Source organism: Nematolebias whitei, chromosome 19 (genome assembly GCF_014905685.2).
Source record: "Nematolebias whitei isolate Nwh7 chromosome 19, NemWhi1, whole genome shotgun sequence".
Classification (NCBI taxonomy): Eukaryota; Metazoa; Chordata; class Actinopteri; order Cyprinodontiformes; family Rivulidae; genus Nematolebias; species Nematolebias whitei.
In genome coordinates this window covers 18,959,552-18,976,350 of record NC_056516.1, presented here as the reverse complement: position 1 = coordinate 18,976,350, position 16,799 = coordinate 18,959,552, and the positions used below count along the sequence as shown (strand labels likewise).

The following is a 16,799-nucleotide window of genomic DNA, read 5'->3' as shown; positions in this document are numbered from 1 at the left end:
TATATATATATATATATTTAGGTCCCCCTTTAGAACACAGTTTATAATCTTAGGTTGTGGCTCACTCAAATATCTGATGTTCTGGTTTATAGCTCAACTCACCAAGCACTGCAGATATGACAGAGCAGCTCTGTCTCTCAGAGTCTCTTGGAGCTTCTTGCTCAGAGCTAATCGAACTGATTGAGGAAGATTTCCAAGAGGAGAGAGGTCCATGTACTGTGATTCTGTAAGATACAGCAAGTTCAAATATTACACCTTCGTACTATTTGCCAAACGTTTTTGACTTATCTGAACTTAGTTACAATTCTGTGCAGCTCTAATGTTTAAATAATTTGCCTTAAAGGAACCGGAATATTCTGTTAAAGGGGACTGTTTCACCCAAAGATGAAAAACATATAGGTTCACTGATAACTCTAAATGTGTGATTGAGAGTGTCTGATCAGAACAGCATATGTGCAGTATGTGCTTAAAAAAGTAGAGAACTGCACAAGTGGAGGAAAAAAGAAAATGTGTTGGATCCAAAACTAGATCCAAAGCTGATGATCCGTATCTAGAATTCATGTTTTTAAGAAACTGGGAAAAAAAACAAGCAAGAGAGAAATATCTGCTTAAGCCCAAAGAAGAGGTTTAAAAAGACCTTCGAGCCTGAAGAACGTTTGATCAAGACCACTTGAAAAGCAGAACCACAAGAAAAGTCTAACATCTTAAAAGCAATTTCAAATAGAGAAATTGCATTTCCTGTGAAAATGCAGTGTGAATGCTTAGTGCTGAAAAACAGCTGAAATGTAGCTGAAATGAAAGAACAAGCCTAAGTTAGCAGAAGAAAGCAGAAAGAACACATATTTGCTGAATTAAGATTTAAATAAAAAGAAATAAGAACAAAAATCAGGAAATTATCTAAAAAAGCTGAAATTAGCAAAAAAATAAAAAATAAAAAGCTATAGCTGAAAAGACAGAAAGAAACTTAAACTACCAGAAGGAAGTGGAATGAGCTGAAATAAGCTCATATAATGTGGAACTAGCTGAACAAGCTAAATTTAGCACAAAACAGAGAAGAAGTAGCTGAAAGAGCAAAAAAAGCTGAAACTAAAAAAAAAAGCGGAAAGGAGCATAACACGCTGAAATCGGTAGATATAAATTAATTAGGCTGAAAGTGGCAAAATTACCACAAAAGACTTGAATGTATCTAAGAAAGATGAAATTAGCTAAAACAAATGGCTGAACAGGAAGGACAAATATGCACCAAAGTCCATGCTCAAAAATCAAAAACTATTAAACTTTTAAACTATTATTGTTTTGGTATATGATTTTTTTGAACTAGTTTGAAAACTGCGGGACGAGAATCACACCGAAAAACGTACGGAAGAAAACTGGATCACAACAGCATGAATGTTTTATAACCATTCATTCACACAATTGTTAGTCAATGTTGAGTAAGACTTTTGCACAGTATTGTTTCAGGACAACCCAATTTATTTCTACAGAAAGCTATAGCTTCTGTAGAAATAAATCCACATTGATGTCTACATTTTGAATAAATGGGGAAACACTTCCTCTGCCAACCATGCAGGATTATGTTTCACTTCCTCATGATGATCTCCCAACTGTCAGTTATTTTCCATTAACAATAAAAATTTAAAAAAGCCACAAGTTCAGGAGCACACACTAACCGTTCTGATGACTTCTCCAAAGAGCCGCTCCTTGCACCGTGTCCCCGTTGAAGATGCCATCCACTGTAGTCAGCGAGTCGTCGCAGGATCTAGACATTGAGACCGAGTCGTTCTCAAAGCCTCCGATGGTGCCAGGCTGCAGGCAGATATCTGAAAATACACACATCGCAGATAAAAGAGCAAAACAAGCACCAGCCCCCTGAAATGTTATAAAATGATAGAGTATTAGTTTTACAGTTACAGGAAAAAGACATATCTGTTGCACTTCTTTATTCAGTGTGACAATGACTTCCTTCTTTTAAACGGTTAATTCAATGTATCAAACTTTTTTCCCCATCAAAACCAAAAAAATGGGTAAGAACTGCAGCAGCCCCTTCATTTTGACAAACAGAGCCAATCACACTGAGGCAATCAGCAGGGCAATGAAGGAAGACTGGAGGAAACAAAGCTGCAGTTGTTATTTTAAATTCAATAAGGCCCCATCCTCATTAAAGTGAATATTTGGAAAGCTGAAATTTTGTTCAGAAAACACGATAAAAAAAACCCTCAACTTTTGTTGTATCTGTGCAGACTCAAAACATGACAAAGTAGCCTAACTGACTTCACTATTAATTTCTGTACTAGAAACCAAAACAACATAAGAGCTGCTTATTTTGAAGGTTTTATCTGCATCTGCCTCACTTTATTATCTCGATCTTGTCCGTTGATAGTTTACTGAAATGAACAGAAACAGCACTTATTCAAGGGGAATCTTTAATAAAATCAGCACAGTTTTTTTCTGTATTTAATCATCTTTAAAATGTATGTTTTGTGTCATGAACCAGAGGCCGGATCGCAAACAACAACAACAACCACTGAGAGGGTTAAAAGATTTATTGTGAAATAAGTAAAACTCTGGAGTAGGTCCGGTTCTGGGCTGGTTCCGATCTTCTGATTGGTAGTTCGTGATTGGGTAGTGTTGTAGTGGCGGGCTGCCAGTAGAAGTAGAACTGATGTTAAGGTCCACTGGAACGGAGTCCAACAGGCTTGCAACTAAAAGATAAAGGTTAGTAGATGCAGGGGGAAAGAGACTAATTGGGGAAATGAATCTGTGGGAATCAGATTCAGGGATAAGGATAAGTCCGTGATACAGAATGAGCTTGACCTTTAATCCATGATCCAAAAAACAGTCAGAAGGGAAAGGCAGAGTTCATACCGTGAAGTCAGTTGTTCAGCAGAAGTATCCAGTACGTGATCCAAAAAAGAGAGTCAAAAAAAACAAGAGCATGAGTCGGTACCTGATCAGATGAGCAAAAGCAGACGAGGGCTGAGGCAAAAGCGTGGTCGTGGTCAAGGCAAGGGTCATGAACGTGATGAGTCAATCAATGGAATGCTGGAAAGTCTACTGCTGATGAGACAGGATAGAGAATCTGGCCCAGACTTCTTCTTCTTCTTCTTTGGTTTTTAACGGCAGCTTGCATCCATCAATGTTGCACTACTGCCATCTCTTGGTGTCTATAAGTTAATTTCTTTCCTCAAATTCTCTTATTGAGTCCAGTATTATTTAAAAAACGAAATATCTTTCTTTTCCCTTCTTCACTATTCAGCTGCGAAGCCACATTTTCAAATTTTAGTTCCCTTTTACAACCTATTTCCATTCTCAATAATCTTCTTTGACCCACATATTTCCTGCAATTAATAAAAACATGTTCTATTGTTTCTGTGGTATTACACCAATCACATAAACCAGTAAGATGTTTCCCCATCTTAAAAAGAGTGCCATTCAAAAAACTATGCCCGGTTCTTATTCTATTTATAATTATCTCCTCCCTCCTATTTATTCCTCCGATTCTTTTAACATCAACTGTTTTCTGTATCCTGTATAAATGTCTCCCTTTTGTCTCATTATTCCAGCTCATTTCCCATAATTTCTTGCTTTCTTTCCAAACTATACTTTTTCCTTCAGACTTAGATAATTTTATTGACATATCAATATCTTCTTTTTTAACAGCTTCTTTAGCCACCCTATCTGCTTTTTCATTACCTAAAATACCTAAATGAGCAGGAGTCCACATAATTACTATAGTTTTGTTTTGTTCACAAAGTCTATGATGAACAAACAGAATCTCATACAAGATGTGTTGGTGATTACTTGAGGTTCCCTTTTCAATGCTTAATATTGCTGATAATGAATCACTGCAAACTATAATTTTACTTGTTCTACTATCCTCCACCCATTCTAAAGCCAATAATATAGCACATAATTCTACTGCATATATACTCAGAAAATTAGATGTTCTTTTCGAAAGCTTAATCTTTAATTCAGGAATCACTACTGCTACACTAGTTGCTTCAGTTTTTGGATCTTTTGAACCATCTGTATAGATTTGCAGGTAATCATTATATTTCTTCTCTACTCGATCATAAAATTCTTGACAAATATCTGTAGTTTTCCTTTTCTTAATATTTAATAATGATCTATCTACATTAACATATTTCCATGCCCATGTAGGCCTTAAGGGCCATAATACTGTTGAATTAAATTCTTTGTTATATACTTTAAATGTTCTTGCTAAATTATCCCCTATCCACCCAAAACTATTTTTAAGCTCCTTTCCTCTTTCCCAACAATTTTCTAACACTTTCTTAACTGGATGAGTTTCATTGTGTCCTTTCAAATTTATCCAATAATTAGCCATTAACTGCTGTCTTCTAATGCATAATGGCATTTCTCCTGATTCTACTTGTAGAGCACATACTGGAGTTGATTTTACTGCCCCTAAACAAATTCTCAGTGCTCTAGCTTGGATGACATCTAATTTATTTAGTCGAGTTTTAGCCGCTGATCCATACACCACACTCCCATAATCTATTCTTGACCGAATTAATGACACATAAATATGTTTAAGTGACTCAAATGTTGCACCCCATGTCAACCCTGCTAAACACCTCATAATGTTTAGTACCTTTTTACCCTTCTCTATGATATGATCTATGTGATTTCCCCAAGTTAATTTCTTATCAAACACTACTCCCAAAAAACAAAAATAATCAACCCTTTCTAACTCTTTTCCGTATAATTTTAACTTTTTATTAACTCCGATCTTTTTATTTGTGAAATACATGACTTTTGTCTTTTCAACTGAAAATCTGAAACCCCACTCTATTCCCCACTTACTTACTTTATCTATCCCTTCCTGAAGTTTTAAAATAAGATGTTCCACATTTCTTCCCCTTTTCCATAACGCTCCATCATCAGCAAAAAGTGATTTACCATAACTGAAAGATAAATCTTTGAAAATATCATTAATCATAACTGAAAATAGTGTAGGGCTTATCACACTTCCTTGAGGGGTTCCATTTTCTATTTTACATTGTTGTGATATATGCGATCCTATTTTAACTTGAATAGTTCTGTCACATAAAAAATCCTTTAACCAATTAAACATGTTTCCTCCTATTCCTGCCTGATGTAATTTAATCATTAACCCTTCTCTCCATAGCATATCGTATGCTTTTTCTACATCAAAAAACACAGAAACAACAGTTTCCTTATTAATCTGAGCTTTTCTAACATCGTCTTCTAAACATAAAATAGGATCCATTGCTCCTCTTCCTCTACGAAAACCACTCTGATAGTGTGTAATTATGTTTCTCGATTCTAAATAATGCATCAATCTCTCGTTCACCATCCTTTCCATCAATTTACACATACTAGAGGTTAAAGCAATTGGTCTGTAATTTCCAGGATTACTGTGATCTTTCCCAGGTTTCTTTATTGGGATAATAATTGCTTCTTTCCATCTATATGGTAGACGCCCTTCTCTCCATATCTTATTAAATAATATTAATAATTTATCTAATACTTTATCACTTAATTTTTTTAACATATTATAACATATCTCATCTTTCCCTGGTGCACTGTTCCTAGTTTTATCCAAAGCTCTTTTCAATTCTCCCATAGAAAAAGGACAGTTCATCAGATCTTCATTAATATTCTCTTTTCTTCTTAAAGCTTCTACATTTCTTGATTTTGTTCTCTCCCTTCTCTGTTTTTCATCATCTGATAAATTTTCCCCACTATGTATTTCCACAAAAGTACTTGCTAAAATATCAGCCTTTTCTCTATCAGTTATTGCTATTTGATTATTTTTATTAAGTATTGGATAACTCCATTCTCTTCTGTCTCCCCCCATTTTTTTGATCATTCCCCAAACTTCCCCTATTTGTGTCCTACTACCAATTGTATCACAAAAGTCTCTCCAATATGTTCTCTTTGCTCTTCTTATTGTACTTCTTACTTTTGCCTGTGCTTTTTTATATTCAATTAGATGTTGAAAGTTATGGGACCTTTTGACCAGCTTAAATGCTTTATTTCGTTCTCTTACTGCAGTTTTACACTCAATATTCCACCACGGAACTAACTTTTTCCTATTTTTCCCTGAAGTCTTTGGAATAGATTCCTCAGCAGCTGATAAAATGCTATGACTAATCTCTTGACTCATTCTTTCAATACTCCAATCATTTTGAACATTTAAAAGTTTTCTTTCACATAAATACTTATATTTTTCCCAATTTGCTTTCCCAAATATCCACTTTCCCCCTACCATTTCAGGAGTCTGTATCTGACCCATCCTTATATTACTGGTTATAATATAATGATCACTACCAAATGATTTATTTCTTACTTGCCATTCACATAATGGAGCCAAGCAGCTAGATACAAATGTTAAATCTAATACAGATTCCTTACCAGAATTAATATCTATTCTTGTCTTTGCTCCATTATTCAAACATACAAGATTTTTATCATCCAAAAATTCTTCTAATATATTACCATTATAATCTATTTTCTCACTCCCCCATAGTGAATGATGTGCATTAAAGTCTCCACACCAAATAATATTTCCTTTCATACCCATCTCCTCCAGTTGACTTATTTCAATCTTTTTGCAGGGATTGTAAAAATTTATAATCATTATTTCCTTTCCTTCTATCCATATTTCAATTGCTACATATTCTAAGTCTCCTTTCCTGTCAATTATTTTATATGGAATACCTTCTTTAATCAAAGAAAGACACCCACCTCCATTTCCTTCTTTTCTATCAAATCTAACTGCAATATATCCATAAACTCTAAAGTCTAAATAATCCTTCAACCATGTTTCCTGTATACAGATTATATCAGGTTTTTCTGTCTGATCACAAATAAACTGTTTAAAATCTTGACCATTTGACAAAAGACTCCTTGCGTTCCACTGTAGGATTAGGATTGTGATAAAAATGAGCCACATGATCCTTCTTGACTTGCTTGGCTACTTAGCTCTCCCCTTACATCTTCCCATCGGATGTTCTTCATATCTAGACTATGACAAGCTGCCTTCACAATGATCTGAATCCTTTCTGTCTTAGACTTTACATCTATTGTTGCATTTATTACTCCTGCAATAAAAGTCACCATCTTCTTCTTCTCTTCATCTATTTTCCTTTCCACCATTTCCATAACCTTTTGGATTACTTGTTTCTCCTCTGTCATAGGTTTTCCATGCGATTTTTCTTTTTCAACCATTTTACATGCTTCTGCATATGTTACTTTCTGCATGACCTTTGTTTTCTGCACAACTGTTTGCTGCTTCATCACTTCACACCCCCAGAAAGCAACGCTATGCTCTCCTCCACAGCTGCAGCATTTTGGTTTGACTCCAGCTCCACATTTTCCATATTCATGATCTCCAGAACATCGGGCACATCTCCTTTTTCCTTTACACAATTTAGCAATATGTCCAAATTCCTGACAGTTGAAACATCTCACTGGTTTAGGTATAAACTCCCTGACACTAAACCTTATCAAGCCTAAGAAAACGTCCTTTGGCACATCTTTTGTTTCAAACTCCACCAGCACAGTTTCTGTTTCAATTTTCTCTGGACCTTTAGTCATTCTTCTTGCTCCTTTTACTTCTTTATTTCTTTGCTTTAGATTCTCAACCAGATCTTTCATATTTACATTTAAAGGTACTCCTACAATGACTCCTTTACTTCCATTATTTCTTTTTTCACCTACTCTTACAACAGTTTTAACTTTAACTTTGCACACCCACCCAATTTTCCTCGCTTTTTCCACCTGAACTTCCGTATTGCACCCAATCAGAAGATTTCCGTCTCTCAGTATTTTTGCATATTTGATTTCTCCAACTTGTGTTTTAAGTGTTTTTGTTAACTTTAGTGGGTCAATTTTCTTTACTCCCGCTTCTTCTTCAAATCTTATTATAACATTCATTGATGGGCTTTTTGACACATCTGCTCTTTCTTCATTACCTTCACTATCAGTTCCTTCTGTACTTTCCTCATTTCTCTTTCTCCTTTTCCTTTCACTAGCTTGCTGTTTCTTTCCACCCTTCCCCACTTTTTCCCACTCTTTCTCTTCATTTTGATCGTCCATCTCTTCCTCTTCACTACCATCCATGCTATTCCAATTGCTTCTTTCTACTTCTACCGACGTCATGTTCTGACATCAGCCAAACAAAAGTTCAGTTCAACAACCGTTTCCTGCTTTTCACTGCAGCAGTCATCTATGACTACTTGACAGCTCCAAGTCAGAAGCAGGTTCAAGATTTAGCAATCTTCCACCTTTAAAAATGATTCCTCCAAATCCCTCGATTTTGTGGTTTTTGGATTTTTCAAACCTGCCGCCTTATTGTCTCCGGTCACACCCTCCTCTCGCCTGGCCTTTCCGGCACCTCTGGCCCAGACTGAGAGGAATGAGTGAACTTAAGTAGTGACTGGACCAGGTGGTGGAGCTGTGGGATAATGAGCGGTGACAGGTGACATGAGTTGAGTGATTACTGAGTGTGCAGCATGACAGAGGAGCTGACAGAGAGCAGAGCTATGACAGTTTTGTATATATATATATATATATATATATATATATATATATATATATACATGCAATGTCCTAAAAATATTCAGAATATTGTAACTGACTTCAGCAAAGAATAAAAATATGTATCCGAACACAAGTTTAATCATAAATAGTTCTGACTGATCTATTAATTTCCCACTAATTATAATCACTTTTTATTATTTGACACCTTTATTTGTTTATGTTTTCTTATTATGTTGATATAATTTATCTTTTTGTCATTTAATATATGTTTTATTGTTTACCAGATTTGTGTAGTGGTTTTGCTGTTTTTTGGGGCTTCAGAATATTTGATCAGAAAACAACAGGAAAGATCAATAAAGTATTTATTTTTTTATTTTTTTTTTTTGCCCAGGCCAAGACAGTGGGAAGTAGGGGTGTGGATGGTGCTGCAGCAACCCTGATGGATGCCAGAGAGCAAGCACATTGAAATACATCCAATAATGTTCAGTCAGGTCGTCTGGACGACCACTTCTTCCACTATAGAAACAGGTCCAGGTGACATGATTTAACCATATTTTAAATTATGAAATATGAAGTTTGTGGGAATCAGTTTTGTTTGGTGGCTTCTCAGATTGAAGAAGTCCTTTGGATGAAGGACGAAACGTCTCAGGAAAAAAAAGAAACCATCCAGATGACTTAACTGAACATTGTTGGATTTTATACCTGGATTACTGAGCATGAACTTTGGTGTTATAATACATAGTTAAAAATAATATTAACAATAAAAAGCATAAAAATAGATGTTATTATCACTGCATATGCGTTCCAATATTTAGATTATACATTGTTTGTAATACTAGTAAGCAGGCCAGCACTGTTATTGCAAATCTATGAGCAAAATTTTACAAACACAAAAAAAGTGGGCAGATTGGCAGTACAGTGTGTGATTGCAATTTTTTAGATACTGTCTGTCCGAAATATACAATACACTTGTATATATTTGATAGTATATTTTTTGTATGGGTGTTTACAATCATAAAAATTCACACATGTTCACACCTTTACAGGGAAAAACATGTTACCAAGACTACGATCTATGCTGTTTTTTGTTGTAATTATATAAAAATTTCAAAATAAAGCAGCTAATAACTAAATTTATAAAGAGCTAGACCATATTAAAAGCTAAATTTCTAATAATATCCATCACAACAGGCTTTCTCACAAAAGATAAGTGCAAAACATCATGTGTTTACTGGAACAAATGCAAGCAGAAAGACAGGGAAAACCCCAAACCAACAAAAATAAAATACTTTTTTATCTTCTTGGCTTTGGCTGTACACATATTCAGTGAGAACAAACCCCCAAAAAAGTGATGACACAAGTTTTGAGATCTTTTCTCCCTCCAACCCAAACACTCAAACCTGACTACTTACCGTAGTGTCCGGTTTTCTTTATCTCCAGCTCCAGTATGCTGTAAGCAATAACCGTGCCAGAGGGGATCTCCAAAGAAACGTCGCAGTCGAGCTGAACTGTGTTGACCTCCTTCCCGGACAGAACCTTCACAGAGCTCCCCGGCAGTCCCAGCAGCCGGAGCACCCCTTGAAAGGTGCACTGCTGCTTCTGCGTTTGGCTGACGGAGCAGGAGTTGGTGGTGAGGATCCTTTCTTTCACCACCGTCAGCACTTCAGCCCGCTTCTCCATCTGCTGCACCAGAACGTGCTGCATGTCCACTAACCTGATGCAGAGAGACACAACCGTGAGCATCCATAAAAAAAAAAAACAAGGCACATTCCACCTCTAATATGAAGATCTGGAAATAATGTTACCTTAAGGTACTGTATTTTCCGGCGTATAAGCCACAGTTTTTTGCATAGATTTGTCAGTCCTGTGACTTATATATGTTTTTTTTTTTCCCATATTCATAACACAATTTTTGACTGACGCTTTCAATTTCTAAAAACAGCAACAGCGGGTCCTCCTGTGCACGCTCGCTTCACTCAGATGGTGCAGGCGGAGGAACGCTGGAGAGCTAGCGGCTCCGGCCGTGATGGATGGATGACGCCGTGCCACCCAGGTGAAATGAAGCTGTTTTGACCATTAAATAAATGCATAATAAACAGGACGGGTCAGCGGTGATGCATAATAAATGCGACTTATATGACAAAGCGACTTATATATGTTTTTTTCCTCTTCATGATGCTTTTTTAGACTGATGCGACTTATACTCCAGAGCGACTTATACGCTGGAAAATACAGTAGTATCTCACTGCTGCGACTGTTGGAGATGGAGAAGACTCCCCCCTCGAAGCAGCACCTGCTGCTCGCTGAAAACACATCAGTCTCCAAAAACCTCCAGTAACGCCACAAATGTTGCTAGATTAGTTGTACTCTTAGAAAAGAGGCACTGGAGGGGTCTGAGCTAAGGTTGCCACCTTCGCCTGCTTTGTAATCACGTTGACAGTTGTGACAAATCTGCGATTATTTTGAAAGAAAACGTGTTGCGCAATTTTTTTGAACGTGCTCAGAATTCAAGCGACAGAACTCCAAGCCAGTCAAGTAAATTGAGAACCATTACAAAAGTTTTTAGATATTTTGGAGGCTCCTCTGCCCAGTAAGATACAGGCTTTAGGCATTATTCTGCTATTATGCGTTTATCGTTCTGTAAGCTGCTGCAAAGCAAGAAATAAAAAAGTCACCTATTGTTGGAGTCTTTCAGCAACTTCTTCACATCCAGTTCTTCTTTCTTCAACTTGCCAAAACACGACTGGAGCTTAGACCTGCCCAGTCCCTCCACTGAGACACTGCCGGGACCGGCCTCCGTGTCCAGTTTTCCGGTGTATTCGTCTCCAAATGTTCCCTGGTAGGTCAAGAATTCAGCCTCAGACACGCCTAAGGAAAAAAGGTTCAGAGTTTCCTGGTGAGAAGGTGGCCTAAAAGTTGGCACAATTTATTTTTCTTTATTGCACCAAAGGGTCTACGTGCACATTAACACACCAGGTTTGAGAGCTTTGCCACCCTGCAACAGGTCGCTGAGGGTGAAATCGGTCGGATGGTACTTGGGTCTCTGCCAGGCCCAGAAGCGGTTGCGCTTGACAACGATTGCCATGGGCAGAAGCTTGTGCGAGTCATTTACCCGGGACACGTGGATGAGGCTTCCGTCGGGGTCGATCTGACGGACGAATCGGGCCGTCGCCTTGGAAAACATGACCTCAGCAGGAGGGGATGGCAGAAAGCTGAAAGAGATGTTTGTTTTTCAGTTCTTCCTGGTTTTTATTCAACTACTAAAAATAAAAGGTTATTTCAACACGTTTTCTCTTTTGATGGGTTTCTTTTAAAGCGGCTACTTTCCAGAAATGCATGGGTGTTTGGAATAACACCCCACAGTTTACACTAGCCTAACATGGTGACTCAACTTTCAGAGGAAGTCCCCTGCATGTTATTAGTGTAACCGCAAGTGCACACTCGTGCTCTGCTCACTATTTCTGCAGGCTCACATTGCCTTGCTTGAATATTTAAATAGAAGTTGTGAAGGGGGTAAAGGAGTAGAGGTAAACAGCAGATCAGACTTTTGGCAGGATAACAAAGAAAGGAGGCGGAGGGGATAGAAAAACTAAAAGATGAACCTCTGTTTGTGAGTAAAAATGTCAAAGCAACAACAAAGTCTTATGTGTTGAGTCATGTGGGATCAATTATTTAAGAGTTGAGGTGATGTCACCGAACATATTTCCCTAACGACAAAAGGCAAATCCAAAGGCTCAAATATACAATTTATAAATCAGTAATGTTTCTCTTGACTGGACGGAGGAAAAACGAGACAAGAGGACGACATGAATTACCTTCTAACCACCTTAAAGACAATAGTCTATCTCAGTGGTTCCCAACACTGGTCCTTGAGGAACACCATCCTGCATGTTTTAGTTGTTTCCTTGCTCCAACACATCTGATTCAGTGATTTAATTATGTCATCAAGTTCTACAGAAGCCTGTTAGTCACCGAATGATTCAAATCAGGTGTGTCAAAGTCAGGGAAACAACTAAAAGGAGTGATTTGGTTCAATCATGTGGTTTTTTCTACTGGTTTTAAGCTTTAAATTCAGTTCAGTTGTCAAAATTACCACACTGTTAAAATATTGTAAAATTTACAGTAAAAATGACACAAACCAAATTCTAGCTAAAATCTGTAAAACTCACTGAATTACTGCTATTTTAGCGTTTTCTAAGGTCAGTTTGATTTGGGATACCTCCAAAAGTTAATCAGTAAACACCGGATGAAAAATATCAGGAAGTTTAATTTAAATCTGTTCAGTGGTGCATGAGATATTTTGCTAACAGACAGCCACACAACATAGACAAAACATCATTGCCCACCTTTTCCTAATAATATAAGCTGCACTGTTTCATGAGTCGTGGTCATTTACTGTATTTACTGTGACACTTTTTAGAATTTAGTGGTCTTTTCAGTCATTTCTACAAAATATGTTTACACTGCACCTACTCACTACCATCAGGTGTACTTGTACAACATTTTAAGAACCATGTGGTCTGTTATACTCACCTGCCTTATTTACCATACCATAACATTTTATTTATAGAGCACTTAAAACAGTGACAAGGCCAACCAAAGTGCTGAGCTCTAATAGCTCATTTGAGCTATTGGACCAGGGGTCTGCAACCTTTACGATCAAAAGAGCCATTTTTATGCATTGCTTCACTAAATTAAACGTCCAGAGTCACAACAAGCTGCTACAACTAATCAAGTGGTGGTCCATGAGCCACTTTAGGTTTGTTGGAGGGAGCTTTTGTGGCCAGTAGGGACCACCCATTATAAAGATAAAAATATCTGATTTTAAAATTGATATTTGTGCAATTTAAAACAAAAGACCAGGATCTTGTAAAGAAGGAAAAAAAATAAATTGTATTTTTTACCATCTTTTTAAAAAAATTATTTAAACAAATTGAACTATGCCAACGTGATTTTTTTTTTATTGTGGAAAAAATAATTAGAAATAAAGCATGAAGTTAAAGTGATTATATTACAGTTCTAGTATTCACATATTTGCAAAATAAATGACCAAAAAATTGAAAAAAAAAAAAGCTTCTTTTTTTGTTGTTGTTGTTTAAATAATAACCAGTAAAATTCAGTTTTATTTAAGTTTTGGTCAAAGCTTGAAAGAGTCACCGCAGAGGGACCAAAGAGCCGCATGTGGCCCCAGAGCCACAGGTTGCAGACACCTGTATTAGACAGAAGCAGAAATTTAAATAACTAATTTAACTACAACTTATAATAAAAATAAAAAAAAATTCACATAAAATTGACTTTTCTCAAGTTAATCTACTTTATCGACGAGCGCCTGATACTTTAAGATGCTAAGAGGGACAAATATTCGCGATTTTGCGCTTTGAGTAGTAAAAATGTTGCCATGTTCGTCCTATTCCACCTGTATACACTGCTGCACGTGCGTTATAGGCGCGTGGGGGAGACCCATGACTGATTATCTAATTAAACCACCGAAGAAGAAGCTCGAAAACACACGAATAACCGTGTTAAGTTTTAGTTAAAAGGGAGTCGCTTACGTTAAAGGCGAGGTTTGGTTCCAGTTTCTGCGCGTGCAGACGCCTCTCAATAATAAATGTCTCAACTGGTCCCAAAATGGACTGAAATGTCCCCAGAGCGGGACTCAGGGCGTCCACAGCAGACGGATCAGATCTCTGGTTCGACCCGAGAGCGAACACTTTAAAGGACTGGTCCACCTCCACATTGACAGCCCGCTCCTCCCTCCACTGGACACTGGGGTGGTCTGTGTCTGTTAGCAGAATATCTCTAGAATCACTGAGAGGATTTAAATGAAACTCTTGGGGAGTATTAATCGGATGTGCATTTACATCTGATTAACTTTTGGAGTCAACTCGATTCAAGATGACTGCCACAGAAATGCAGATATCAGTTTGGTGTGGTAGTAACTGACAGTCATTCACAGCTAATACTCCAAGAACTAACACCATGTGAGATGTATGAGATTATTTTAATCTGGAGGGAAACTCTGGAGTAAAAACCAGTGGGTATGCATTTCTGGGACCTTTAATTGTGTCTGTGTTGCCATGTGGTATGAGCAGGCTTTTATGTTCTATTAATAAAAATGTTTTGCATTTCATTGCTTTGAGTCATTTGGTTCGGACTGAAGCTATTTTTAACAGCCGTGGTCAGATGTTTCACTCAACATGGGAATAAATATCAGATTAATTTTGGGCATTAAAATGATTTATTCAAATATGTTTTTGTCCAGGATGAAGCAATGATACAATATGGCTCTTCGCTGATGTGTTATAATCCACTGCTGAAGGAAAGGGTGACAATATTTTTGCTCATGTCTGCTTTTGTCTATAGCTTAACATCTCACAAACTACTGAAGAGATTTTAATGAAACTCCCAGAAAGTAATCATTGGCTGTACAATAGTCCCTCGCTACTTCGCAGTTCAACTTTCGTGGACTCGCGGTTTTTCAACGATTGTCAACTTTAATATTACTCACGTGGTTGGGACGGTACAAAATAAAAAGTTAACGGAAAAAAAACAACTTTGGACAGGTGCCGCCATTTAGTAGTTTTCTTTCAATAAGCCTATACTGTAAGGCCAGTCAAAAGGACTACAATACCCAGAAGCCAACAGTGCTTCCGCTGCTGCTTTCTGCCGAAATGGAGGGAGTTTTGATTCGATCCAAACCTGACTAAAAAGTTCTGTCCTTATTCATAGTGACTTTGGCACTCAACAGCTGAGAGCCAATCAGAACCCAACAAAAACTGGACCAAGGCTACTTTGGTCAATGTGAGTGCTGCTTGCCCGCCCAGGGAGCCTCTCGAGCAGGGAGGCATTGCTTGGAGGTTCGGTGTCTTCTCCGGAGCTCACCCGGACTTTTTCATCTGGATCCGTCTGGATTATTTTGACTCGATACGGACCATTGTGTGGTTTTGTGCTGGCTCTCTCCAAAAGCATCTGGTGTTCAACTGCTGCAGAGAGCCAATCAGAACCCAACCAGGACCAATGCTCATGAGTACCCATTTAAACTTTTGCAGTACTGTACAGTACATACAAGTATGTTGTTAAAATTATGTAGGTTTAAGAGTTTAAAACATTGCAAGAGTGTGGGGTTTATAAAGCCGTAATATATATATATATATAAATACTAAAATAAATAAAATGTCCCTACTTCGCAGAATTTCACTTACTGTGGGAGGGCTTGGAACGTAACTTCAGCACTAAACGAGGGACTACTGTAGTTCCTGCTCTTGTGATGTTAAAACATAATTCTATCAGCATCTCTTATTACAATATTTAGATTGTGTAATTACTCGAGTCATAACTGTGAAAGTTTGCTCCTAACGTACCAGCGGTGTTGTACTCACCGCCATCATTAACGACTCCTCACCACTCATCTCATAACCCGATTTCCCTCTTACTGTCTACAAAAAAACACCTGCTGTAGCTCCATTAGGAAGAGGTGTGGTAGACCACCTCCCTAACCCACCCACACCCTAAAATCCAACCCCATCATATAAAATATCATAATGTTCCCAACACTGGTCCTTGTGGAACACCATCCTGCATGTTTTAATCGTTCCCTGCTTTGACACAACTGATTTAAATTAATGGGCTTCTGCAGAACATAAGGAAGCAATTAAATCACTGAACAGGTGTGTTGGAGCAAGAAAACTAAAACATGCAGGATGGTGTTCCTCAAGGATCTAGGTTGGGAACCACTGACTTTTAACTTGACTTTTACAGAATGCATATAAATGGGCTTGAATAATCTGCTAATAGGCCTTAGATGCAGATATTTTAATTATATAATTAGTCATTTTACTTGATCTTTGGTGTAATTATTACAGATTTTTATTTTAGCGTACCTAAGTGAAATGATAAAAGCGTCTTCATTCTTGAAATTCTTTGTGATCTGTGGAAAAATTGTGTTGTTCTAATTAAATCTAGTTTTATCACAAATCACACTGATAAGCTGCACATATTGTTTGGATTAACGTTTTCATTCAAATGTTTTAACATCTTTTGTGATGACACTAAACAGATGTTGAATTGCACACAGTGGTGTCAAGAAGGTAATCTGAATTTAAACAGGAAGTTGGGTCACAGGTGTTATCCGAGTGGTTTTTGGTGACACAGAAGCTTCATGTTCAGTGTCCACAAACATTTTCAGAATGATGTAATGAATAAGAATTATTTATGTACCTGCAGGACGAGTCAACGTACAAGTAAGAGCCGACAGAAAACACAGAAAA

The 16,799-nt window shown here is 37.4% G+C and overlaps 1 protein-coding gene across 1 annotated transcript in view; it reads right to left on the bottom strand.

The window, feature by feature from the left end:
- The window catches only part of LOC119425276 (gasdermin-E-like), a 14,531-nt gene extending 2,815 nt beyond the window's left edge, over positions 1-11,716 (bottom strand). The window contains exons 1-5 of the mRNA XM_037692798.1: positions 11,506-11,716; positions 11,208-11,400; positions 9,945-10,246; positions 1,671-1,820; positions 103-224 (exon numbers count right to left, since the gene is read on the bottom strand). Of these exons, the coding sequence (XP_037548726.1) occupies positions 103-224; positions 1,671-1,820; positions 9,945-10,246; positions 11,208-11,400; positions 11,506-11,716 (978 nt within the window). The remainder of the gene's footprint in view (positions 1-102; positions 225-1,670; positions 1,821-9,944; positions 10,247-11,207; positions 11,401-11,505) is intronic.
- Positions 11,717-16,799: the final 5,083 nt, after the last annotated feature.